The sequence below is a fragment of the Rhincodon typus genome, chromosome 14, assembly GCF_021869965.1.
Source record: "Rhincodon typus isolate 14 chromosome 14, sRhiTyp1.1, whole genome shotgun sequence".
Classification (NCBI taxonomy): Eukaryota; Metazoa; Chordata; class Chondrichthyes; order Orectolobiformes; family Rhincodontidae; genus Rhincodon; species Rhincodon typus.
The window spans coordinates 23,698,482-23,725,819 of record NC_063345.1 but is presented as its reverse complement, the minus strand read 5'-3'; the positions used below and the strand labels follow the sequence as shown (position 1 = coordinate 23,725,819).

At 38.9% G+C, this 27,338-nt stretch overlaps 1 protein-coding gene across 6 annotated transcripts in view; it reads right to left on the bottom strand.

The window, feature by feature from the left end:
• Nucleotides 1–27,338, bottom strand: part of LOC109914208 (zinc finger MYM-type protein 3-like) — a 121,721-nt gene that overhangs the window by 65,368 nt on the left and 29,015 nt on the right. For 3 of the 6 annotated variants that reach the window (XM_048604964.1, XM_020514128.2, XM_048604965.1), the window contains exons 8-14: nucleotides 25,240–25,355; nucleotides 22,643–22,729; nucleotides 19,716–19,866; nucleotides 13,255–13,427; nucleotides 9,996–10,161; nucleotides 3,017–3,087; nucleotides 663–840 (exon numbers count right to left, since the gene is read on the bottom strand). In XM_048604964.1, coding sequence (XP_048460921.1) covers nucleotides 663–840; nucleotides 3,017–3,087; nucleotides 9,996–10,161; nucleotides 13,255–13,427; nucleotides 19,716–19,866; nucleotides 22,643–22,729; nucleotides 25,240–25,355 — 942 coding nt within the window. The remainder of the gene's footprint in view (nucleotides 1–662; nucleotides 841–3,016; nucleotides 3,088–9,995; nucleotides 10,162–13,254; nucleotides 13,428–19,715; nucleotides 19,867–22,642; nucleotides 22,730–25,239; nucleotides 25,356–27,338) is intronic. The other 3 variants (XM_020514812.2, XM_020515511.2, XM_020516195.2) reach the window with 3 other exon arrangements.

Sequence of the window (27,338 nt, the reverse complement as noted above, 5' to 3'; positions counted from 1 at the left end):
CCAAATGATATCAGGCCAATTTAGAGGGCACTGAACATTAACCACAGTGTAGGGCTGGAGTCAAAAATAGCTCGAGACAAAAATGAAGACAGTGGATTTCTTTCTCCAATAGGATTATTAATGAACTGGTGTTTTAAGGCAATTGAGGGTTACATGATGACTCATACTGATCCCAACTTACATTACAATTTGTTTCCATGATTGAATTCAAATTCTAAACTTGAAACTGCAGGATCTAAACTCATTCTCTGGGTTAGTGTCCTGTCACTTGGACATGACCAATAGACAACTCGTTATGCAGTCCTGGCAGATTTGATGATGGGTGTTTAGTCTATATATGTGGCACATATGCTCAAGATTATGCTTCTTGGACTTCAAGACAGCAAAGGTACAGGCCATACCAAAAGGAAGAACCAGATTATAGTTCCAGGTATCAATCACTACCAAATAGTCATTTAAGACTAACTTGCTGAATTCAACATAGTACATGGAGATATCTGTTCCCTCACATCAACCTTCACTGACCAGCAATTTAAGACATAATTAAAAGCTCACATTTCTTTGAAATGCTTTTAAATGAATGTGATAAATATACAGCAAATTAAATCAACTGGCTTTATAATCTTGAGTATCAACAATTTCTCTTCAACCTGATCATTTACCTGTTTGACATCCTTTGGACTTCATTTCAGGTTTACAGGAGATGCCCTTATTCTGAGTCAAGGGTTTACACAGTACAGCCTTATTCTTCAGTGTCACAGGAGGTGGAGATGGTGGTGAAGGTGGTGGCGGCGGTGGTGGTGGAGGTTGTTGTTTCGATGACCGAGTCTGTACAGATGCCTAATAAGGAACATTTTAAAGTTAGAAATATATAGGAGAGTTATCACATTTATGGAATAATGAATTTTGGAAAAAAAAAACATTAGCCAGAGTGGATTGGATGTGAGACTGCATCGTGGAGACAACCAAGTTTCCAAATTGAATTCTTTCTCTGTTCTGAGTCAGCCAACCTCAGCCACGGTTCTGTTTCGAAATACTATCCAGTGATGCCTGCTCAAGAGTTTAGGGGGAGGGGTCATGAGAAGAGTCAACAGAAACAAATAGGAATTTTGCTGCCCGCTCACACACGCTGTCCAAGTTTACACGTGATGAATGGTCACTGGGTGAGACACAGTTCTACTTTCACTCAAGACTGAACTTCAGGATGGGTCAGTAGGGATAATATGGGAGTTATGAGTGGGAGCAGCACACTGGAGAGTGGAATGTCTTCAAAAGAAAAAATGAAATGTCATTGGAGTCTACATGAACAAGATCACAGTCACTGAAAACAATGCACTCAAATTCTGAATCCCATTCTAGAAAGCAATCTATCCTTTAATAACAATAAAATAGCCATTGGTTGTTATTTGAACATATAAATACCCACAATTTCAAAGCTCTGCAACATACAGCATGTATCTTGTTCCAACCCAGCCACCCAGGTATTATTTCTCTTTTGGGGCTAAACATGAATGATAATTTTACAGTTGACATGATCTGCAAAGTGGCCTAATTTTATAATTGGGGCATGCTTATATTTCACCTGTAGTCTTCGTCCAGCTATACAATTGAAATATGAAGTAGTTACTGGACTTTTCCCCTTTTCTGATTTAATCTCCTTAATAGAAATGACTTCAAACCCACCAAAATCCTGCTTCAATCATTTCCACAATCATTTCCTGTAAACTATTGTTCCATTTGACAAAGTAGACAGAAGAGGACCAGAAACTCGCTTCCCGAACTGTTATCACTCCAGTTTATCATTTCCACAAGAAGCTGTCAAATCAAAGATTTGAAGGAATGTGGTTTTCAAAAAAAAAGACTCAATTAAACCAAAAAGAACTGCAGAAGAGTAAGGAACACTGTGATTATGCACCTGTCAATATTTGTACATATTTTCAGAATTACCTTCCATTCAATTAAAAATAAGATTTGACTTTAAACAGTCTCAGAGTGTAAGATCTTCAGTGTTAACGTCCCCACCCCTATGGTAATGCCCATGTGCAAGAGACGCCCAATAAAAGCAGTTAATGCTTTACAAACTGAAATACCAACAAAATATGCTTAAATACACAGTTCTGATGAAGAGTCAAATCTGAAACTTTACCTATTTTTCTCTTTCAGATGTTGAATGGCCTGCTGTACGTTTCCAGCAATTTTTTGTTTTTATTTCAGATATTCAGCATTCACACTGCTTTTTACCAATGCTTTGCTGATTAACTCCTTAATAAATAAAAGTTATATAAAATAAATGGTTAATAATGGATTTGAAGGTAGGATAAGCACAAAGATAAATCAAATGCTCCATGGAACAGAGTGTTTCTTGCAGTGCTGGAACTGTGAAGGGAGCTGACTACTTATGAACGACTAATACAAATACAAGGTAGAAATCGTGGAGTTTTGTTCAGCTATTATTGGAGACCATAAGATATTTTGCAGAACTTTCCCTCATTTCAGTGGTGGCATGGAATCCATCAGAGGACAGATTGTACACAGTCTGTGGAGGAAGTAAGCTTGATAAGCCATATAGCCTTTTCCTGTTCAATGCTTTCTTACGTTTGTTCGTATCCAATATGATTACATATCCATTACACAAAACCAGAAACAAAATTTCAGTCTGCAGAGTAACACAAAGCAAAACAAAAATAAAGGATTAAGACTTAGGTGATTGAAAAACTATAAAATTGTGAATTTCTGACCTTTGATGACATGTTCAATTTGCCTGAAATGTATAAAGTGCATCCAATTTCCATGATAACTTTTCTATAATGTGGGACTATTTTTTTTAAAAAAATTATGAGTGGAATATGGATGCACTTACCTTAGACATTCAGGGTTCAATCTCTCAACTTTTCAGTTATCACCCAGATCATGGGAGGAAGCACACTGAATGTGGAGTTAAAATGGTTAAAAAAAAACACTTCAATCCACTCCTGTGGTAGGTGGAAGATCATTCAAAACAAAAAACTTTACTTACTTCAAACTGCGTGGGAGAGGGAGTCGGAGAGGGAGTCGGAGACGTCGCACTCGTAGACTCCTGCGCCTCATCTGCAAACAAAAGACACAGATTGTTTGAAACAAACTGAGCCGATGTTTGTGACTGTGCACGTTTTGAGAGTGTGCACATTTGTGGGTGTGCATGTTTACAAAACTTCAGAAAGTTTTTTGTTCAAAAATCATCCACATTATAATGTGGAAGTAATTTGAGGTCACTACTGCACATCTCTGTACTTGCACTAGTTTGCGCAAGTCGTGCAACATCTGCACGACATACTACCAAACAGTTGCTGGGACAAAACAAACATGCCAATTATTTCTCATACATGTGTGTTTGAGACATTTTTCATACATGACTAAACAAACAAGTTAGATGTTTTTGAAAAACTGGCAGTTGAATGAATAGTTTGAAAAGGGACCATGAGGCGCATATTGATATCTGGGATTTGGATTTGAAGACAGCTCAGACCTATGGGACTTAAAGAATACATCCACATACCACGTGAAATAAATAAATGGAGTCTGGAGCAGTCTAACTAAGTACCTCTCAGGTAGGAGATCACCCCATTAAAATGACAATTTATTCCAAGATAGCTAAAAACTGAAATGTAATTGAATCAAGTGGAACAAGATTAAAATTGTAACTAAGTAAAGTCAGACCAACTCATTACACACATGGCATACAACAACCATCCTTCACCTGAACAACGCAGCAAAAGAAACCAAATCTACTACTGCTACAGACTGAAAATACAAATAAATCAAAACACATTTAACCAAAACCTTACATCCATTTCAAACTTGTGCACAGCCAAAAGTCATCAGAATGGATGTTCAATATTGTGAACGGATGCATGCAGGATATGGGACAATACAGTGCAGTATCGAAGTAATTTCTGATTTTACAATTTACATCCCGGTTTTGAAATCCATGACGTTGCCTCTCCCTGTGTTACCTCCTGCAGTTCTACAATGCTCCAAAATATCTGTGACATTATTGACATCAAAGTCAATAGTCCTCCAGACAAACACTTAATGAAACGTCCAAGTCCAACAGAATATTTTCCAGAAGAATAATGAAATCTCCTGACTGTCCTAATTGGTGAATTAAATGAATTGAGTAGTGAGTTAGGATGGTAGTAAATAAAACTAAGTACATGAATATATTAATAAGAAAAAAAGCTTGAGGAGAGACATTGTAAAAGATATTTGGTTCTGAAAGGGTTAATGCTGCAAAGTGCATTAAGGTCCACTATCAGGATAATGTCAAACATAGGGTGTACAGCTCTGGATTCTGAAGAAGCATGACCTACCACCGAGATCTTCTCGCAATCAAAGTAATTCTTGTTCAACACCAACTTGTTAAATCAATTCTTGTGAACTGCTCCCAATTACAAAACTTGGCAACACATCAATCTTCTTTCTCTGTTAGGTGCCCTAGAGGTATGATTGCAAATCTTTCATCAAATCCAACACTGGGAATCCAAGACTGGTGTGGTCGGGTTTGCTTTGCTGATAATAATTGGTCAAAAGCTAAAATAAAAAGTGTAACTCTTAAAACAAAGACAAGTTATGAGACAGAATTGGGTGAAAAGTTGATTTAGTACTTCCGTCAATCTCTTAGTAATTCATGAATAGCACACCCAAATGAGCATTTTAAAACATTTCTTTGTCCCATTTTAAGATGTTACCCTATTAGCTGCTTGTCAATATCTCCACAGTAATGTAGAGGTTTCCATCCCCTCCAAACCCAAAGCATTATAAAATGCTTTAATCCCTTGTCTGTCCCATAGGATGATTCTGAATCACTCCCAATGCTGCATAAATACCTCCTGATTGTGATTCCCCAAGTAAAGAAATGCCTGCAACATAAGGTTAATGGCAAACAACACTACTGAAACATTGATAAATCAGAACATGCAATGTACTAAGGGCAGAGAAGCACGCTGGCCAAGACCTTGCTAACCCACTAAAGTGCAGAGGTTGGGTGGACAGTAGGAAGGCATCCAAGAATTGTATACCACTCTCCATTGGCAAGTATGCTGACAGGGGTAGGTAAAATTCTGCCCCAAGTCTTGATGGCAGTATGTAATTTAATTTAAAAGCCTGAACAGATAAAGAACTGATGCCTTCAAATAAAGATCTTGCAAACTGTACAACTTCTTGCATTGACATTTTATTGCAAGGGCCCCAATTAAACAGGAACATAATTGGACTTGTCATCATTGTGTGGGTCAAGGGCTCTTGTGGCACAGTGGTAGTATCCCTACCTCTGGTCCAGAAGGTTGGAGTACAGTCAGGTCTGCACAGTTTGATTTTTAAAAAAAAAATCTATAATACCAAAAATATCTATAATGTCGACGTGACAGATTAGACATTTGGAATCCTGCAAAATCTGTCTATCATCTACAAGGAACAAGGTCAGGAGCATAATGCAATACTCTCCATTTTTGGATTAATGAAGTTCTAACAATATGACCCAGGAGAAGTCAACCTGTTTAACTAGAAACCATTCACCAGCTTAAACATTCGTTCCCTTCACCACAGCAGCATTGTGCACTACATAAGTTGCACTGCCGCAACTTGTCAAAATTCCTAGAACAGTGCCTTCCAAACCCGGACTGCTACCATCTCAAAAAAGGACAAGGACAGCAGATATTTGGGAACTCCTACCAGTTCCCCTACAAGCCACATATCATCCTGACTTGAATAACAGCACCAATCCTTGATTGTCCCTGGATCAACAGCATTGTGGGTGTACCCGACAGACTGCAGCAGTTCGAAGTGTGGCTCAGGGGTAATTCAACATGGGCAAGATATGCTGGCCTTGTAAGCAATGTTCTCAGTTTGTTAGAGAAATTTATTAGACAATACATTCATTGTTTATGACCCCAAATTCATCTCAAGTTGTTCCCATGACAACTACCAGTGCCATGCCTATAATTATTAATACTTTACCCTAGAACTTTACAGCTCAAAATACTGTCATGCACTATCCAACTTTACAAGGATAAAATTCAAGATAGTCCTTTTTTTCTCCCCTCCACAGCTTCCATGGACAGTACATAAAACATACGTGTTTCGTGCTTCATTCTGCTGATATCAGAGTTAAAAACACTATGCAAAGTTCTAATAATGCAATAATTTTGACTCATTGTGTTGCTGTTAACGACTGACATTAATATCTATCTTCATTCAAAACAATTTCAGACCTACATTTTATTTTTTTTCAAAAGATTACTTTCAAAGTTGGGCACTGTTGTCGTTTGTTTCAAGATTCAAAAAAAGTGGTTATCCAGACCTCTGGAACAAACGTATACCTTCTCACTCATGTCCAAGTATCATAATCTTGCATAATGTATGACTACAATGAAGTACATAGTAGAAAAGATAAAATGTTAAATGATGTAGCATGTTCCTTGGCATTTGAAAAAAGAGAAAGCTTTCATTAAAAAGATTTTGATGGAAAGTTTATCTCTGAAAGATACATACATCTTAGACCAAGTTATTTCAAGCATTATTTTCTTTTATTGCTGCAAGGGTATGCGTACAGCATTACACAATACTTGATGATCACTCACTCAACTGCAAAAACTGTTAAGAGATGAACACAATATTTTTCTAGGTACAAGATATGCATAAACTGGTATTACCATGAGTCCCTATTCATTACAGTTGGAGTCAGGACAAATCGTGAAGGTTCTAGCTTTGATTTCTAGCTTTAGGGCAAGGCAAAAGATGGAGTAGAAACACGGCCAATATTCCAATACGCCAGTCCGGAATCTAGCAAGACCAGTGAACAAGTTAGGCAAAGGTCTAATATGATCCTAACTCCTAGAGTCAGAAATTTTGCCAATTCTCACATTACTTAAATGTTACCTGTGGAACCATATACCAGGATCCAAACCCACAGCAAAAAAAAAGTAGACAAGTAAGCCAGGACAAACCTGAGAAGGTCGTTGACAAGTATTATAAAACCAGTGAACTAAATGTTTTAAACAATCACACAAAAGATTGCCCCAGAAGAAAGTGCTTACATTAATAGCTGCATCCTTTTAAAAGGCTACCTACTTGTGTTAGTGCAAGGACATCTGTACAAGGAGTGGAACTTGCAATTATGTACATGCTTGATGGAAAGTTCAAGTCATAAACAACTTCATTTTAAGGGCTCCTATCTTGAGAGTGAAGCATTAAAACCCGTTAAAAGTTGAAAGTAAACTACGGCGCAATAAAATTAACACGTTGCAAAAGCACAAGACAGCTCATTCTATTATTTTAGCAATGGATTAGCCAGTTTAGTCTGAAATTAATTTAAGGCAAGCACAAAAATCACTTGTATGTTGGTAACTCATCGCAAGTTTGGAGTTTACAAAGTGTACTGAGGAAATTACATAACACGTGATAAGTATTATCTTTGCTCAGTGGTAACATGCATATACACAAAATGGAGCCGAAGGAGATTATTGAGCCTCTTAAGCCTCCTGCAACACAATAAAGTCATGGCTGATCTGTTGATTTAAATTTCCCATTCTCATCTACCTAGAATAACACCTAATACCCCTGGCTAACAAGAATCTCTCTCGGTCTTAAAAGTATTTAATGACCTCCAGTGCCTTGAGGCAGAATTCCACAATTGCACAACCTCAGAGAAAAAACTTCTCTTCAGTAATGTCCTAAAAGGGTGACCTCTAATTTTAAAACAATGCCTCAAGTTCTGGATTGATCCAACATCTTTTCCATGTTCACCTTGTGAAGACCATCATGGTTTTGTGTACTTTAATCAAATCATCCCTCACTCTTCCAAACTCTAGTAGAAATAAGCCAAGCCTATCCGACCTCTCTCAAGACCACTCATTCCAGCTACTAATTCAGATGCCCTCTGAACTGCATCCAACTCATTTACATTCTTTCTTAAATAAGCAGACCAAAACTGCACACATTCTTCAAGATGTGGTCTCACCAATACCTCGTACAACTGAAACGTAACATCCTTATTTTGTGTTTAATACCTCTTGTATACAAGATAGCTTCATGTTTAGCTTTCTTCATTATTTGCTGTACCTGCATATTAACTTCTTGCGAAACATACACGAAAGCACGTCAATCCTTCTGCATTTCAGAATTCTGCAGTCATTCTCCATTTAAATCAAACTGTTATTTATTCTTCCTGCCAAAGTGAACAATTTCATACTTTTCCACATTATACTGGAAAACGACCAGATTTTTGCCCACTCACTCAACCGATCTATATTTGTCTGCAGTTTCCTGATGTCTTCTTCACAACATACTTTCCTACCTGTCTTTGTCATCCATGACTTTAGTTACCATATCATTATCCTCATCTAAATTGTAAGAAATTGCAGGACTCCACATGTCACATCACTCCAATCAAACAACGATGCAGTTATGCATACACTTGTTTCTGCCAGCCAAGCAATCTTCAATGCATGCCAGTGCGTTACCTCTACATTTTGAGTTTCATTTTCCACAATAAGCTTTGATGCAGCATCTCATCAAATACTTGCCAGAATTCACATGGTATGTTCTCATGTCAGAGCTGGAAATTCAAGCTCAAATTCCACTTTAGGATTACAAGGTTAACACCTCCAGTGAAAAAATATTACACTATTAGAAGTATTTGGGTTTTGAATAAAACAACAGGTGGAGGCTTGCTTGCTTTGCCTAATGATATAACAAAGTTCACTTTGAAGAACAAAGTTCATTTTGAAATTTCCCACTTTACCAGTCAATACATAAACACTTAGCAGCACCATCAAAGAAAATCAATCAAATGTATTGTCATTCTTTGTGGTGTGGGACTTCGCTACGGTCAAATTGCTTGATACAGGATAATAATCTAAATATCACAGAAGTAAATTCCTTGGCTATGAGATGCTTTAGGAAATCTTACGGGCATGAAACATCTCCAATAATAAAAGTGCATCTCTTCTCCTTTACGGAGGTCACGAAGATTGACATTACGTGAGACAGTGTTTATATGCAAAACACTAAAAGGTGATTACTTTAACAAGGACTGTAAGGCAACAACAGTATCAACAACTGCACTTCCACTTCAGCACAAGGTATTCAGATGTCAGTCCAGCAATACCGCTGTAGGACAGGGCCAGGTAAAGGTTCACCTTATCCGCAGGAAATAATGGAGGCATGTCATCACTGAATAATGCAAGCACCGCTCAAAAGTCAAGATGATAGATCCCATTAGTTAGTTTAATCCTCTCCAATCAATGAATGCAACCAAGCAATGAAAGAAAGGGAAGCTTTAAAACAAAACCTTCTTGACAGAGAAAACTTCTCACATGCAGACATGTAAACAGCCGAATCTTTTTCGCAGAGAGAAATGAAACTGCTTTTTTTGAAAACTCATGGCAGTCATGCTACCTCTGCCACCGAACAAGAAAATGTAATCATGAGCAAATAAATGGGAAAATAGAAGAGTAAATGCATCAACCTGGGAGGATCTATACTTCAAAAGCAACTTCCAACGTGCGCTTCATCTGAAGTATTTCTTTCAAAAGTGAAGTTATTTTACTGGCTGAAATCATTCTTGCACATGTTTATTCCTCAAGACAAACATATACTGCCAGGTTAATCTCTCAATTTATTTGGTGTTGGAGGTGCTTATCCAGTATCCAATAGTGAAAACATGAGACAGCAATGCCCTAAATCACTACTACACAATTATGCAAAGTGAATGATGAACGCCTATGACACAAATACTGCAAGTTTACAGAGATGCACAGATAACAGCTGATAAAGCGAAGATTAGAACTCGCAAACATCAGCTAAGAAAAGCTAAGTGGTCACACCTCAATGGTTGCTATGAAATAGCTATTAGATCAATAACTATAGCAATGCACCAGTTCACACACTGGTGCTATCTGCTATACTAGTATATTACGTCCACTGCCTACAACATGCGGCTTTCTCTACCCACTTACTGTTGAGTAGACTTTCGGGTCCCTTCTGCGTCGCTAGATTGGGTTGGTTTTGCTGACTGTAGAAGCGCAAGAGGCACTGCTGGTTGCAGAAGTGTTTAATTTCCCCGCGCCAGTGTACCGTTTCCAGAAGCTTGCCCTGACGTTTGCAGGCATGGCATCTGGCTACCTGAAGGACACAGTGAACAATTAGGCAGCAGTCAACTTCTGCACCCAAATAAACATGTTGCACAAGGCAGGTCACAGCTGTTAACACATAGCATGGAACGAGAAAAGGGCCATTCAATCCATCAAGCTTGTTCCATCCACAGACAGTGTACAATCTGCCCTACCATGGGCTTTTATTTAATGACCTGAGGGAAAGTTCTGCAAAGTTTCTCCCTGTTCCAAGAAGGTTGAACATGCTTCCACAATATCTATCCAGAGTCACTCAAACCTGGCCAGTTGCTCTCCGTAGATGACAGTTTCATGGTCCCAGCGGCACAGGAACCAATGTTTCCATGGAGCATTTGATGATCTCTGTCTGCACCTAACTAATCTTTTATCGCATTCCTAGCCAGATACTTATCCAGCTTTTTTTTTTTCTGATGGAGTTCGACATCATTAACTGCTTTTGCGAGGAGTCTGTTCCACAGATCCATTACTCTGTGAGGAAGGGGGGAGAAAAGGTAAGATTTGTAGGCAAGTCTGAATGACAAGATGGTGAAATTCCATGTCCTAAATACAACATCATCAGTAAGAAAATATTCACGCCTCTTAAGGTTGGCTGCATAATCCAGATTCACAATGTGCCTGTGGAGAAACAGTGGAAGAGTTTTTTTTTAAAAACCACTAAGGTAGCTAAAGTAAGGACATGCAACATTTCAAGAAAATTCAGCAATAGTGCAACTTGTAGGTTTTTCATTTAAATCTTTCTCCTTTTTGACAACATTAAAACAATGTAAAATAGGAACTACAAGGCCCATCACATGGTACAACAACACCTCTCAAGATTGACTGTTCTCTTGTCACAGTTTTGAACTCTTGTAATTCTTCAGTTAAGCAGATTCTCCTAGAGCTATCATCCAGGGCACTCGTATCTTCACAGACATACTGGCAGTAGAACTGGACTGAAAATAATTCAACTATTTAACCAAATAATTTGGCAGCACAGGTAGCCGTATGGCCCAAAGTTTGTTTTGCTGGTTTTCTGAAAAAAGCAACATATTTAGTCCTAATCTCTTGCACTTAATCTAACTTTCATTTTTTCTCGTTCGTATTCATGCAACTCCTTTTTGAAAAGTATTCAATTTCATAATCTTATGCCCAAAAAGAAGAACCTTAGTAAAATCCCTCAATTCTAAGCCTATTCTAAGCACATTTCCTGTTCCTTTAGTCCATTCTCATAACCACTATTGTCTTACCACGCTTTCGGCATATCCCGTGGATATCCCATTCTTCCTCAAATACAGCATCCAAAACTAGACATATTATCCCAATTGCAGCATGACCAATTATTAGTGATTTACACATTCTTATGCCTCCAATTCCAAAACACATGATTTTTAAACTTTAAAATAAAAGCCATTAAAACCTCTCACTTTTCTAATGGCTCACATATCTGTACTGTTACTCTCTGCTCATTTACTCCTGTTAGAGTTTTACAGATGAATGCACATTTTTTCTTGTCATTCCTTGAAAAGTAGGCTTATAATTCTGTGTGAATTTGTGGGGAATTTTCTGGGGACCTCCAAGCAAATTAACTAAATTCTCTAATATTGTAATTCCTTCATCCTTTGACAATGACGTACTCTAGGTCTAGTTCTCATTTAAATACAAGAAAGACATAAACTGTATATAGTTTTGAGAACAACCTGACCTCAGGTGACCATACTACAAATACACATTTACTAATGACTCTCAAGTTCCTGTCTTCTCTCAACACTGGCTACTATTTCAATGCCTACATCAATCCAATCTCAAAAAAAGTGTTTCAACTCCTCCATTCAATCTTTCAATTCTACCATCACACTCTGAAATCCAAATGACCAGTGTAAATATATTCCTAAAGTAGATGTTACAAAATCTCCAATTATCTTGCTGGCTAGCCTTGCTAATATTTTGCTTAAATTTCCTAAACTGTGTTTGATGCTGTAGTCCAGCAGCTGTAATTTCATCTAAGCAAGCTTCTCCATACCCTTTCACAAAAGCAAAGCAGTGCAGATGTTGAAAACCTGAGATAGAAACAGAAGTGCTGGAGAAACTCAGCAGGTCTGACAGCGTCTGTGAAGACAGAAACAGAGTTCATGTTTGAGTGTAACATGAAGAATTGAAACTTCAGTTTTGAAGTTGTCATACTGGACTTGAAACACACCACATCTGCTGAATTTCTGCAGCAGACACTATTTTCTGTGTCCAATTCCTTTGCTACTTCCAGAATTACATTTAGAACATGCCCAAAAACCCAATGGCGACCTCTAAATCTACCAATTTTCCCTTTAGGTTATCTGGACTTGTTCCTTTCCGCATTATCAAAATTTGCTTTTTTTTATAAAAGCAATTTAGTTTTCTTTTTAACTACTCAATCTCCATAACAGTGTATGTCAAGTAAGTTGAATGGGAAGGGAACTTAAAAGGTATAAAAAACTAATATCAAAAGTTGTGGGCAAAGAGAAACAGTCTCACATATATTAGCTATGAAAAACCATCCCAGCACCTTGTTCCACAGTGAAAAATACATACAGCTGTCACAGCTTTATGAATCACTCAGAAAAAAAGTGCTGCAGTAACTTGAGTGATTGGATAGACAAGAAAGGTTTTCAACGAACAAAAGGGTGGAAATAACAAAAGGTTAGAACAACACAGACAAATTCTCAATCTAATGCAGCAGATTTGAAATTATTTTTATTCAAAGTGCTTGGTAGGAATATTCATTTTTAAACCTCATACCTTTTCATTTCCACTGAATATTCATCAGTTAATTATGTCTGGTGTGGTACAAGCCACACAAAACACAAAGATGCCACATTCAATCTACAGTAAGTTCAACTTTACCCCCCATGGCAGTTATGTAGGTATTTCATTTTGACATGACACCCTTGGGCTGGAAATAAAATATCACCCACAACAATCCATACACTCACAGTGAATCACAGGTTTCTAGACTACAGGTGAAAAGCCTTGAAGTTCTTTCAACCAGAGGTGAAAGAAGAGGAGGAAAAAATAAATGTGAGGGTGAATGCAAGAGCCAGAAAACTAACGATATGCAACTTTTCCTACTGACCTTGAAGTACCACAGTAGGTATTTGCTTTTGCATTCCTCCCCACAGAAATCCCATGTATTTCCATCCAGCTCTTTGGTCACTGCCCTCTGACAGGTCTGGGAACAGTAAGCACACGTGATGCAGCACAAGCCCAGGTTTTTGGTAAAGTCCTGCTTATAAAGAAGCACACAACCTGCAGACAATGCACACGAAGAAAGAAAATTAAAGTATGTCAAGAATAATGCAGCAAATCAATTACAGCCAAAGGCACTAAAGAAACCAATCACCTAGTTCTTGTAAGGATAACTTTTTTTTTCACAAAATGATCTTCTCCCTAATTGATTGTCCTTGGAATTTCCACTATTCCTGCATAGAGATACACAGCCTGTTCCCAAACCTCCAACAGCACCACACAGAGATGTCAATTAGGGCGTCAACAAGAGGAAAATACAATATTGTTAAGGAAGTGAACTCAGTCAACAGATGGCTCACAAAAGATCAGTGGTAAAAGAGAATAAACATCTGTGACATCACCAAAGCACTCTGCACACAAGAAAACAAGTTGTTGGACTAAGAAGTGCATCCATTTGTGTGAACAAAGATTTTTACTTTGTAAGCTTGCCTCCATTAGTCAAATTGGCAAGCATTTACCACATAGAACATGAGTATAGTGCAGGAAATAGCTTATGTTAAAAACCAGATAACGACTGTTCATATTTTAATGGGTAGACATGAATAGTCAGTGCCAAATAGGATCTAACAAGGATCATTATACAGCGAAACACAAAGAAATCGATGTACAACACCCCCTACTTTAAACATCAGATGACACTTCTAAAGCTAATAAAAATATTTATACTATGGTTGTAAAGAAAGCTGACGATTAAGTAGACAATTTAGACATGACAATAATCTTCTTTAAACAAAGGCACAGTACTTCAGTGCACAGTTTAAAGTCAAATTATTTCACATCTTGCATTGTAATTGCCTTTCTTCAGTGTTCCAGTTAACAATTACTGCATAACACAACACTAAAACAAAGATGAGAAATAAATATCATGGTAACCAGAGTGGTTCATTTCTGTTTCAGTTTTAATAAATTCTCCTTTAATTCAGGAAAATCACAACAGCTAAACACTCTGGAATGCTGGAACAAAATTTGGTCTCTTTTATTTTATAGCATTTAAACCAGGTGTGGACGTGCAAATGCTCCCAAATTGATTAAACTAATGTACAACAAAGTCATGGAAACCAGAAAATTTTGCAGCCTTCATGTCTGCAGAATTAGCTGATATCATCCAGAGTAGCAGCGGAGATGCAAAAATTTGCTTCCGCTCTGGATTAGCCAAGAGGAGCAAGCAAAAGCACTCAACAAGGCTTAATGATTCTGAAGACAGCTAGTGACCTGTACTAAGAAAAAGGACATTGTGCAGATACTGAATGAAGAATGGATCACTAACAGTGAGTTTATCCCCATGTGTAGCTGGAAGACTAATGCTTGCTCCCCTTGCTCTCCAGTTGAAAAATTGGCAACATTCACTCACCGTAGACATCAGAAATATAAGTTGACAACTTTTTTATTTAAAAAAATGATGGGCAGAAAGCAGAGAGATCAGGGATCAACAAAACCTTAGTCTACCTAGCAATGTTTGACTGAACATCAAAGATTAGCCTGAGAGCTGTGCTATCAAGGGAATAAAAAATGTATGGAATTGATACTGCATGCCCAGCTACTAAGGTTGCTTCTGAACCAGAAGCTTTAGCTCAGTAGCAAGTTAGTCCAAAACACCAGACCAAATTAAAAATAACATTTCTCACTTTTGTTCTTTTCCTTCGTAGCTAAGTAATTATCCAATCGCAACATTATTAAACTTGTATACAGTACAATCAATCAGCTAAAACTATACTAATGCATATTTTCCTGAAATTAAAAAAAATTGACTAGGGCTTTAACCATATAAAGCGCCCTAAAATAATTTAAATGTCTCAGAATCTCAAGGGGGAAAAAAAAAAGATGAAAAGGTACAGATAACAATTATTTTCCAGAAACGTGAAGGTAAATGTTTAGCTAGAGAGCTTCAGAGTGGGGCTAATGCAACTAAGGATATATCATCAATGCATGGAAGGCCATACGCAAATGACAGAACTATTTAACAAAACAAAAAAAGAGATTATAACATAAGAAACAGGAGCAGGAGTAGATCATCTGCACCAAAAAGCCTGCTTTGCCATTCAATAAGATCATGGCTGATCTTTTTGTGGACTCATCTCCACTTACCCGCCCGCTCACCATAATCTTTAATTCCTTTACTGTTGAAAAATCTGTTTTTAAGGCAAAGATATTCAACAAGGTAGCCTCCTTTGCTTCACTAGGCAGGAGATTCATAACTCTTTGCTTGAAGAAGTTCTTCCCCAACTCAGTCCTAAATCTGCTCCCCCTTATTTTGAGACTATGTCCACTAGTTCTAGTTTCACCTGCCAGAAGAAACATCCTCTGTTTCTATCTTATCTATAATACATGCAACAAAGTCACAGGCAGGGTTGACGGCAAGGATGAGAACTTAAATTCAATTTTTAGGGGTCATAAAGCTAACACAAGTCTGCAAGGGCGAGAGTGACAGGTGACTGGGAAATACTAAACAAAAAAAAGCAAAGAACTGCAGATGCTGGAAATCAGAAACTAAAACAAAAATTGCTGGAAAAACTCATCAGGAATGGCAGCATCTGCAGAGAGAAAGCAGAGTTAACATTTTGGGCCAGTGACCCTTCTCCAGAACTCAACTGGAACATACTGTCAAGTTTCAGTTGGATGGAGAATAGGAAGGAGCGCAAAGGACCTCTGTGAAATCAGATTTAAAAGCTGATAAAAATAAGGTTAAGCAATGAAAGGCTATATGAAGACTTTTGAAATATAATGAATAGTATCTGTGATGCATTGTTTGAAAGGGTGATGCAAGCAGACTACATAACAACTTCTTAAATAGCAATTAGATAATTATTTGAGAGGGAAAATATTCCAGGGCTGTGAAAAAAATCTAGGGAATGAGACAAATTGGAAAATGCTTCCAAAATGCCAGCACAGGTGTAATGGATCAAATGCTTCATGCAGTGTCTTTCGACCATGTAGGCAATGTGATAGGCAGAAATAAACTGATATCTTGGGTTTTAAACAGCGACTATGGTTAAATAGGAAATCAGGCAGTTACACGGATCACGCAAGGAAGTATACCAAGGTGTAATTTCTTCAGACACACTAGACCATGAGACTACACAAATGCAAACAAAAAAGCTGTTCATTTGTGTTGCAACTCCCAGTGCAGCACTTTCTGCACATGCTCAGTTGTAGTCTCAGAGTGCCAGCTCTGTGTTACAACAAACAAATTAGTTTTATACACATGAACAATCAAGTTCAAGTTTAGGTCTGTGCGATCCTTAACCAATTAGAAGTTTTAGTGTCTAGTTAATGCCTACAGTAACCGTTCCCCTCTTAACTTGCTCCTGATGATTACAGTAAATGAAGATATAAAATTATAAAATGTCAGTAATTGAGATTCTCAAATTCAAAGATATTTTTGAATCAGTAAGACATTATCCTGACTGAAGCATATTTCATAAAAAATTAATTATATGATGTGGGAATCAAAATTATGACCTGTGAGATTTAAAGTCCCGTTATAGTTAAACCTCTCTGTTTCACTCCAAATATTTTGAACAACATTTGGACTCCTTCCACCAAAAAGAAATCTATAAGGAGCAACCACGTACACATCAGCAACTGCAGTGTGAGGGGAGTGCGAATGTGCAACTAATCCTGACACCTTTCTAGCCAGCAGGAATTAGAGCGCCAAAAAAAATGCTACCTTTCAACGAGAGTGTGTAGCATTGAGCAAAAGGCAGCTTTCAGGAGCCGGGATTGAGGCATAGTGGAAAACAGTATTTTCATTAAAGTCAAAGCACTTTTCGAAAACCAACAGGGATAACGCATCATGATGGTAGGCATTCAGGGTAGCATTCGAGACATTGATCAGGGCAGCGCAATAATCCTGGTAAAACAAAAACTGAATGAGATTGTTGTTACAATATCAGTTTTTCAGCGAGTGAGACAGTACTAAGAGGTAACATCACTTTTGTGTGCATTGACAAGAGGTTGCAGATGAGTTGCTGAAGGGAAATTCTAATGTGATGACAACAGTTTTGTGAGGGAGGCCAACAGCCGAGAACGTGAACTGATAGCAATATTGTTGTGTGGCATGGAAGGGTTTAAGGGATGGATGGAAACTGTACACGGAACAACATCAACTGATGAGAGATCAGAAACAGAGGATGAAACGGTCAGAAGAAAAGCTTGAGTTGGATTCTCTCAATCTTGAAAATAAAGAAATCAAAAAGTCTTCACATTTGTACAGGAGGTATGGGTTTGAAGTGGTGTTCAACCCTGTTAGTGATTAATCCCTTTAACTGTCCTTGCCCTCCAAGAACAGTAGCAGACAATGCTCAAGATGCATAAGGACCTTGGGCAAATTTGCCCCAGAGGAGCCCCAAAGCACCTAGAAAATTCAGTCACGGGACAACCAACCAACCGGAGAACAGTTCCACAGAGGTAACTATCAAAATAGAGGGTTTTCCCACTTAAAGTTGGGGTTGTTCTGAAAATTATGACTTTAAGCAAAGCAAAGGAATCAATGTTAAAAATTTCGTTAGGTTCTGCAGAGCATTCCTTAGTAAAGGAAAAAAAGATGAAGCAATATATCTGTACCTCCAATCCGAAATACATTACTGCCTGTACTTTAAATTGCTAAATTCCTATACTGTAAAATAAAGAACTTAAAATAAAACAAACTGAGCGAAAAGTAATATTTCACAGTACTGTTCAACTAGAGGAGCTAGTGTCTCAAAATAACCTGCACTGAGTGACTTCTGCCACTAGATGGCAGCCAAGACCTCAGTATGAAGTCAGGACAGACGTGAGGACCCATGTCAGGAGTGCAGCTAGCAGCAAGGGAGCCAGGGAGAGGATTGAGGTGGAACAAGCCAGGAAACAAGGCTTGGAGAGCCGAAGCTTCAAACACGGGCATGATCTCTTCGGCATGATCAGAACAGAAAGAAATGTGTGTCTGGGATGCACACAGTATAGTACTGGACAATGATTTGTGATGACAGTGGACACAAAATGCATAAATATGATAAAATGAAAATGCCAATTCAAAGTAATAAAAACAGGCCCCAAAGAAAAAGCAACATTAAAATGAAATACTGTTAAGGAGCATTGTATGAAACGCGAACCACCTGTATGTGAGAAGGAGCTCCTCCTGAGGCTTATAGTGAAATGTCCTATCAGCAAACGTGGGAGAGAAGCAGCCTGTGATTGGAGAAGCAAAGAGAAGGTGAGTGTGGCTGTTAGCTAGGCTTCTGAATGTCGTGGGGAAGCATGGCTGGTGAGGTTGTAGGAAGTGCAGAAAACTAGGATACCCATCCAGAGGTGGCAAGGCTGAAAACTGGAGCGTAACTTTAAAAAAACTTTTCAATTAAGGAACACTCAGCTAACTCAAAACCAAGAAAATGTGAAGTCATGAGTGAATTCCTTGCAAATTAATGGGCAGTCTGTACCTTAAGGCTGCAGAGGTTCATAAGCTACTATTGGGGGGACAACAACAATGTAGCAAACGCTATTGTAATGAACAATGCGTCAACTGGATTGTTAACTGCTCAGAATTAAACTAAGATTTGTATTTATGCAAAAAGCTTTTCTCATATTTTAATTACTGGAGGTGCATTTTCAGAGTTAGAGACAAACATGCAACCGTTTAGAGGTGATCGCTCCAGTCTGTGGAAAGTGTGTTTGATGCAAGCATGTTTGTCTACAGCAGTGTGTTTGTTTTTAAAAATAATTCTTTTTGCTAACTTGTCTGTTGTCTTATACCAATTAAACTATTGTGGTGTACAAAATTAAAGTTTTCCTTTTGCATGTGGCTTTAAGTTTGATGGCACAATGATGATTATTGAGGATACTGATGAATTCAAATAGTGCTTCTGTATGGGTGTATCCTAATGCCATAAAAATATCACACAACATGACTGTGTCATCAAATAAAAGGGTTGAGGTGAAAAACCAGCATCTAAATATACAAATAGTCCTCAAGAAAATTTTAAATGAGCCTGCAAAACCAAAAAAAACTGATGCTTGGTAGCGGATCATTTGACGGTACACGTACCAAGAACACCTAACTGTAATGCTCCACATGGCCGTGCCAGCACTTGTGCATTCTAGTTTACGGAACAGAATTCATACAGCAAATATGATCACTGTCAGTGAAAACCCAGGGTAGGGAAGACATTTGGTGGGAGTAACAACAGTGAAGGTAAAAAGGAGGGAATCTGCAGGTGGAACTGCCATCTTTGATTTGGAAGTCTTCCTAGCTGTGTAAGGACAAAACTGAACTATTCATCTGCATTGGAGTGCTGTACATGTTTAAGATCATACCTTCACTACAGAAATTTTTTTCTACTCCCGAAAACTTAATCTTCTCATGCAGTATCTTCTCCTGTTTGCAATATTCACAGACGGACACAACACCATGCAGCCTTTTATAATCTTCACAGCATACCTTACAACAAAACTGCCGAACACTGCCCTAAAGGAAAAAGGAAGATATAGAAAGTGAATCCCAGTCCAAACAACAAAATAACTGACCTCTCCCATGAATTTAAAATGTATGTATTTCCCCTATTTTCAAAACAGTTCACTTTTCTTTCAGGATAAAAGATTTTAAACAAAAATGCAAACCATGTTAATCTATCTCCATTTAATCAAAATGGACAAATCCAGGTAAACGTATTGCATGCTCAAATTCAATTGTTATAATGAAATGAGCTGAGCTAACAATACACTGCTGACCTTATTGTGTCTTGAACCTAGGTATGATGCATGTTCCACCCCAGGGGCACAATGTAAATTGTTTGGCTCAGTGATAATCCTTCTATCTTAGGTGAAAGTCCATGTTTCACCTTGGACTTTACCAGGCAGTCTAGGCTGACACTAAAAAACTGCTGTTGTTTCACAGATTTGTCTTTCAGTTCCTCAGTTGAGGCACTGTCCAAATACATGGTATAATTAGCAATAATACTCCCCTCAAACTGACGGAATGAGGCATTCATTCTTCAACCAACATATTCAAAGCAGATTATTTGGTCCTTTATCTGCTGCTTGTGTTTTTTGGTGTTGCAAATTGGCTGCTCTGCTCATTTTACAAGCGCAGAAACTAAACCAGATAAAATTCAATCGTTGCAAGGCAATTTAGAACACTTCAGGCTACAAAACGCTTTTCACATATTATTACAAGTTTCCTTCTTTTCCACCGGTACTTTATCTGGCACACCATTTACCAATGCCTTCATTTCTTCATTTTTCCAAGGTCAGACTAGTTAATGTAGTACCGCCAATAAGAAACATAAATCCACATTAGCCAAACAAATTACTGGATGCCAAGAAAGAGAATAACACCAGAGTCATAGAGATGTACAATACAGAAACAGACCTTTGGATCCAATTTGTCCATGCTGACCAGATTTCCTAAATAAATCTAGTCTCATTTGCCAGCATTTGACCCTTATCGCTCTAAACTGTTCCTATTCATATACTCATCCAGATGTCTTTTTAATGTTGTAAATGTACCATCCTCCGCCACTTCCTCTGGCAGCTCATTCCACTCCCACACTACTCTCTGCGTGAAAAAGTTGCCTTTTAGGTCTCTTTTAAATCTTTCCCCTCTCACCTTAAACCTATTCCCTCTACTTTTGGGCTCCCCCACCTGGGGAAAAGACCTTCTTTATTTACCCTTTACATGCCCCTCATGAACCTCTTCAGCCTCTCCCATTAACTCAAATGCGCCAATCCTGGCAATATCCTTGCAAATCCTTTCTGAACATTTTCAAGTTTCACAACATGCTTCCTATAGCATGGAGACCAGAATTGCATGCAGTATTCCAAAAGCTGCCTAACCAATGTGCTGTAAAGCCACAACAGGACGTCTCAACTCCTACACTCAATGCACTGACCAATAGAGGTAAGCAAACCATTTCAACTCCCCCTCCCACTGCCTGGGTGACATGTCCATCCTGGGCCTCCTCCAGTGTCACAATGATACCACCCGGAAACTTGAGAAGCAGCACCTCATATTCCACCTTGGGAGCCTACAGTCCAAAGGCCTAAACATGGAATTCACCAGTTTTAAAATCTCCCCACCCCCAGCCTCATCCCATGTCTAACCCTCCCTCTCATTCCCGCTTTCTTGGCTTGATACAACCTGCCCATCTTCTCTCCCACCTGTCCGCCCCCACCCATCCCACAGATCAATCCCCACCACTCCCTACCTGCACACACCTATCACCATCCCTCCTACCTTCCCCGGCCTCACCCCTCCTCTCTCTATTTCCCAGCTCCCTTCCCCCTCCCGATTTCTGAAGAAGGGTCCCAACCCGAAAAGTCAACTTTCCTGCTCCTCTGATGCTACCTGACCTGCTGTGTTCCTCTGGCTCCATGCTGTGTTGTTTCCAATTCCCCGGCAATGTCATATTGCACTTCTACAGAAATAACTGGAAGCACAAATTGCAAAGAGATTTATAGACAGTCACTGTGTCTTCCCAAATCTTACAAACTGATTTAAAGTTCAATATAAGAAAGTGTCGTGGTGTGGTTGCATTTTTTCAGTTTAGAACAAATTATGATGCAACAGACGTGCTCTATTTTTTAGCACAGTCAGGTGCAATTCTCTCAGCTTTCATACTCACGAAATGCAATCCTTCACCTAGTTCTGGCATTGTCCATAAATGCAGCTGAAGAATCAACCCTAATGTTGATTTATTTTAAATGCTTTGGAAAATTTTATATAGGTTTTCAGAAAAAAATGTAAAAGATAGCGAGAAACAACTTTATCTTTGTGAGAATAAATGACTTCGACGCTATCACAAGCAAACAAATCAGTGGAGATTTGATAAGTGAGAGTGAGAACCAAGAATAGTGCCACTCTACGGCAAGAATACTTCAGGACAAAATGTGCATTCCATTTTTCCAATCAAACATAATAATGTCCGTCACAGCACTTATGAAGCATACCAATGTGTAACATTGCAATGGTTACTCTCATTGTAGAATTTGCCAGTTCCTTCCTACTATTCTGTTCCATCCACCCATTTCAGTTTTGCTATCCTCAGCAGACCATTTCATGTAAATCTTTCTCTCCTTGTGAAATTGAAAGCTTTTCCACTGAGAATGAGTATATGGCAAGAAAAACTTGGCCCATTCGAATAAAATTGCCAAATTCAGAATGGAAAAAGCCATTACCATCTAAATATGAAAACATACTTATCTTTCATAAATGGATTGCCCAAACAAATTACCAGTGCTCTTACCTGCCAGTCCAGTATTTCCGGTTTCCCAGTGAAAATATTGTGGCAGTACGTGCAGTTAAGTTGTATGCTGCCTTCAGGGCTGGACTGCTATTGTTAACAGAAATGTAAAGCAAATATGAATAATTACTCAAGTATTATTATGAACTACTTGTCTAATAATACAAGCTTTAGTTGAAGCATTACGGTTTTAAACAAAACTGAATTTCATCTCGAGCAAGTGTGGCATGGTTCTATGAATTTTAATTAAAAGAATACCCCAATAATAATGCCCTTTTTTTAAGATCCAAATGTACTCAAGTGAACCACAAAGAGCATGCAATTCCTCATCAATACACCCAAGTACATTTTTCAATTACTAGACTCTTCCTCAAGGAAAATAACTTCGCTGAATCTATCTGGTCAGTCCCCTTAAGACACTAATATGCTTCAATAGGCTGACTTCTCATTCTTTTAAACTTCAATGAACAAAACAAATAAAGCTCGAGATGGGACCCCATCAGAAAAATAAACTGATGATTCCGCCATGGTATCAAGCAGTTCAGATTTGTTGGGTTTGGTAAAACCTTTCCAAAAATGTTGAGAAATTTTACTTTTGCTCGAGTGGTTCAGGTCTAGAATGCACTGACTGTAACTGTGGTGGGTGCCGATTAAATTGAGGAAGTCAAGATGATTATTTAAAGAGAAACAACATGCAAAGCATAGGGGAAAAAGCAGGAGAATGGCACTCAGTCATGTCGTTCAATTGGAGACCTCATGTTGACACAACGGGCTGAATAGACTCTCCACAGTTTGCAATATTTCTGTGGTTCTCTGATTCAGCTCCAATGAAAGATCAACCACCTAAAATATCGACTCTATTCCTGTCTCCAAATGCCGTCTGATCTACAGGTGCATTTTCAGTATTTTCTGTTCAAGTAACTGGGTACCTCCTTATCCAGTCAGACGGAAGAATTTTTACTAAGACGTGCAGAGTCTGGACAATAAGTGTAACTTTGAATAGTCAATTTGATGACAAGTCATAAATAAAAGCAAAACAAAGGATATGTGAATATGGAATGAGAAAAAATAAAAGGGGTTGAATAAATAAATATAACTTCGTTAAAAACCCATTTTAAAACAAAAATCAAGTTATGATATGTGGGCACTGCTGACTTAGGGCAGCATTTATTGCCATCCTTAATTGCCCAGAGGACAGTTAAGAGTCAACCAAGAACTTTACTGTGGATCTGGAGAGCCATGTGGGCCAGACCAGGTTAACATGGCAGACTTCCTTCCCTTAAGGACGTTTGTGAATCAGATTGGTTTTTACAAGAGTAGACAGTGGTTACAAGGTCATCATTAGGTCAGCTTTTTGTTCTAGATTTTTATTGGATTCAAATTCATGTTCCCCAGAACAATGAAATAATACTTCTCCCTGAGAAAAGCAGTCTTTAATGCCACCAAGGTTGTTTGGCAGTAATTGAAACTCGCCCCACTAATAAAAATTTTGCTTACAATAGAATGCACAAACCTGATTTTTTTCTAGCATGTTTGATGCATACTGGCAATGAAAGTAATCCTGACCCTATCAGATCCTGTCACATATCTAAATGTTGAATTTCTCGATGAGATATTATTAAAGCAATGTTTTTGGTAGAACAGGAAAACAATTTCATGTTTTCCTAACTTTTGCATTTATCTCTGCACAAGTAGTAATCAGATGTTCTTCTCCAATTTTCAGTTTAGTAACAGTGAACACTCGTGGTTAAAATATTTTTGAGACCATAAAATCTGGACCATCATTTACCCGAGCCAGAGTGAAAGCAACATTGCTAAATTTAAGCTGATACTACATACTGTCTAAATGACGAAGTGTGGACATGTGCAAACAACTACTTTGCAAGATTGAGCAATATTGAGTGGCTTCTTCCTCAAACATCATTTTTATTCTTCTTTCCATCTGGGCAAGATTGTATTTATGAAATACATTATTTGCCATTAAAGCTGTCCGGAGAGCATGAAAAGGCAACTAGTCACACAGATTTAAGATCCACAAGAACGTAAACACGAGGAGCAGGAGTAAGCCATTTGGTCCCTCAAGCTTGCACAGCCATTCAATAAGACGACAGTTAATCCAATTACCTTAACTCCATTCTCTTACCTACCCTCATAGGTCATCACTCCCTTTTAGATCAAATATTTCTGTTCCATCTTTGATGCATACTAGTCAATCACGTAGGGTTTAAATGACCATCTAATATTTTTATGACATTTTATCTGGTGGAATCCCACAAAATACCAGTTTAATTCAGTAATGTTAAAACTCTTCTATTCAAGTGTGCTTCCAATTCCCCCTTTATTCAGCCTCTTGCACTTTCTGACATATTTGTCTCAGGTGAGGGGTATACAAAGACAAAAATGCTCCAGATGGCACTTGATAAATTTACACATCTGTTGGTTCAGTGCAAATAAAGATGAAAAAGCAACACTGCTATAAATATTTAGAAAGAGGCTATTCCACACATCCATCACTTGCTGAATTTCAGAATTATAATCTGAACGATACAGCATTCACAAAATTAAATTACTTTGTTCGCCTCCACGTTAAACGTGTTTACCTGAAAATTAGTCCAACAGTTAGGGCTGCAGAACTGATGCACAACTCGATCAGTCATGTTGTAATAAACCCGCTCTGGAAGATTCTTTTTACAAAATTTGCATTTAGATTTGGGTCCTGTAATAAACGTACATACTTAATTACTATTTTCTTCAGGTACTGTAAAACAATTCTGGTTGAAATAATTCAACAGTGCTGTACTTAACTAAGTCAATTTACCATTGGGGAACACTGGACAGTAGTCAAATTTCAAATATGAACATTATCTAAGGGATACCTCATTTTAGGGAAATAGTTTTGCAATGTATGTTGGAATTTCATACAATTAATAGGTACACAGCTAACTAGAATATTGTAATTATCATGTTACACTGCCCTTCTTACCAACAATAAAAGAACACAAAAACAATTTTTATCTAGACTGTCTCAACCTCAACCACTCGGGAGTAAACAGAATTCTAGGAACACAGGAATTAGAGTGGATTATCTACCTCAATGCCACTAATGTAACCGAGCCTCCGAAGACCTCTGGGACAAAAAATTCCAAAGATTCATCAGGCTGAGTGAAGAAATTGCTCCTCAACTCAGTCATTAATGGCCTACCTGTTACTGAGGATAATTCCCTGGTTTGAGCCTCACCAGCTGGGGAGAACATCTTATCTATACCCATCCTGTTACACCTGGAAGGATTTTCTAAATTTCAATAAGGTCACCTCGCATTCTTCGAAACTCTGGAGGACAGTTCCTCCAACCTAGAAATTAGTCTGGTGAACCCTGTTGCATTACTTCTATGGCAAGCATATTCTTTATGTAAAGAGACCAAAACTCTAAAAATGATACCAAGTGAGATCTCACCAAGGCCCTATACAACAGTAGCAAGACATGATGATTTTGGTATACAAATCTTCTTGTAACAAAGGCCAACATACTCCTGACCTTCATTATTGGCCTGAGATAGTAGGAACTGCAGATGCTGGAGAATCCGAGACAACAAGGTGCAGGGCTGGATGAACACAGCAGGCCAAGCAGCATCATAGGAGCAGAGAGGCTGACGTTTCGGGCCTAGACCCTTCTTCAGAAAAGGGGGAGAGGAAGGGGGTTCCGAAATAAATAGGGAGAGAGTGGGAGGCGGATAGAAGAGGAATAGAGGAGAGGATAGGTGGAGAGGAAACAAACAGGTCGAAGAGGCGGGGATGGAGCCAGTAAAGGCGAGTGTAGGTAGGGAGGTAGGAAGGGGATAGGTCAGTCCAGGGAGGACGGACAGGTCAAGGGGGCGGGATGAGGTTGGTCGGTAGGAGATGGAGGTGCGGCTTGAGGTGGGAGGAAGGACAGGTTAGGGAGGCAGGGACGAGCTGGACTGGTTTTGGGATGCGGTAGGGGGAGGGGAGATTTTGAAACTTGTGAAATCCACATTGATACCATTGGGCTGCAGGGTTCCCAAGCGGAATATGAGTTGCTGCTCCTGCAACCTTCGGGTGGCATCGTTGTGGCACTGCAGGAGGCCCAGGATGGACATGTCGTCTGAGGAATGGGAAGGGGAGTTGAAATGGTTCGCGACTGGGAGGTGCAGTTGTTTATTGCGAACCGAGCGTAGGTGTTCTGCAAAGCGGTCCCCGAGTCTCCGCTTGGTTTCCCCGATGTAGAGGAAGCCACACCGGGTACAGCGGATGCAGTATACCACATTGGCAGATGTGCAGGTGAACATCTGCTTGATGTGGAAAGTCTTCTTGGGGCCTGGGATGTACCTACACCGACCCTAAACCCCACCTCTTCCTCCGTTACATTGATGACTGTATCGGCGCCGCCTCATGCTCCCACGAGGAGCTCGAACAGTTCATACACTTCACTAACACCTTCCACCCCAACCTTAAGTTTACCTGGACCATCTCTAACACCTCTCTCCCCTTCCTGGACCTCTCTGTCTCCATATCGGGCAACCACCTAGAAACCGATATTCATTTCAAGCCCACCGACTCCCACAGCTACCTAGAATACTCCTCCTCCCACCCACCTTCCTGCAAAAATGCTATCCCCTATTCCCAATTCCTTCGCCTCCGCCGCATCTGCTCCCAGGATGAGGCATTCCACTCCCGTACATCT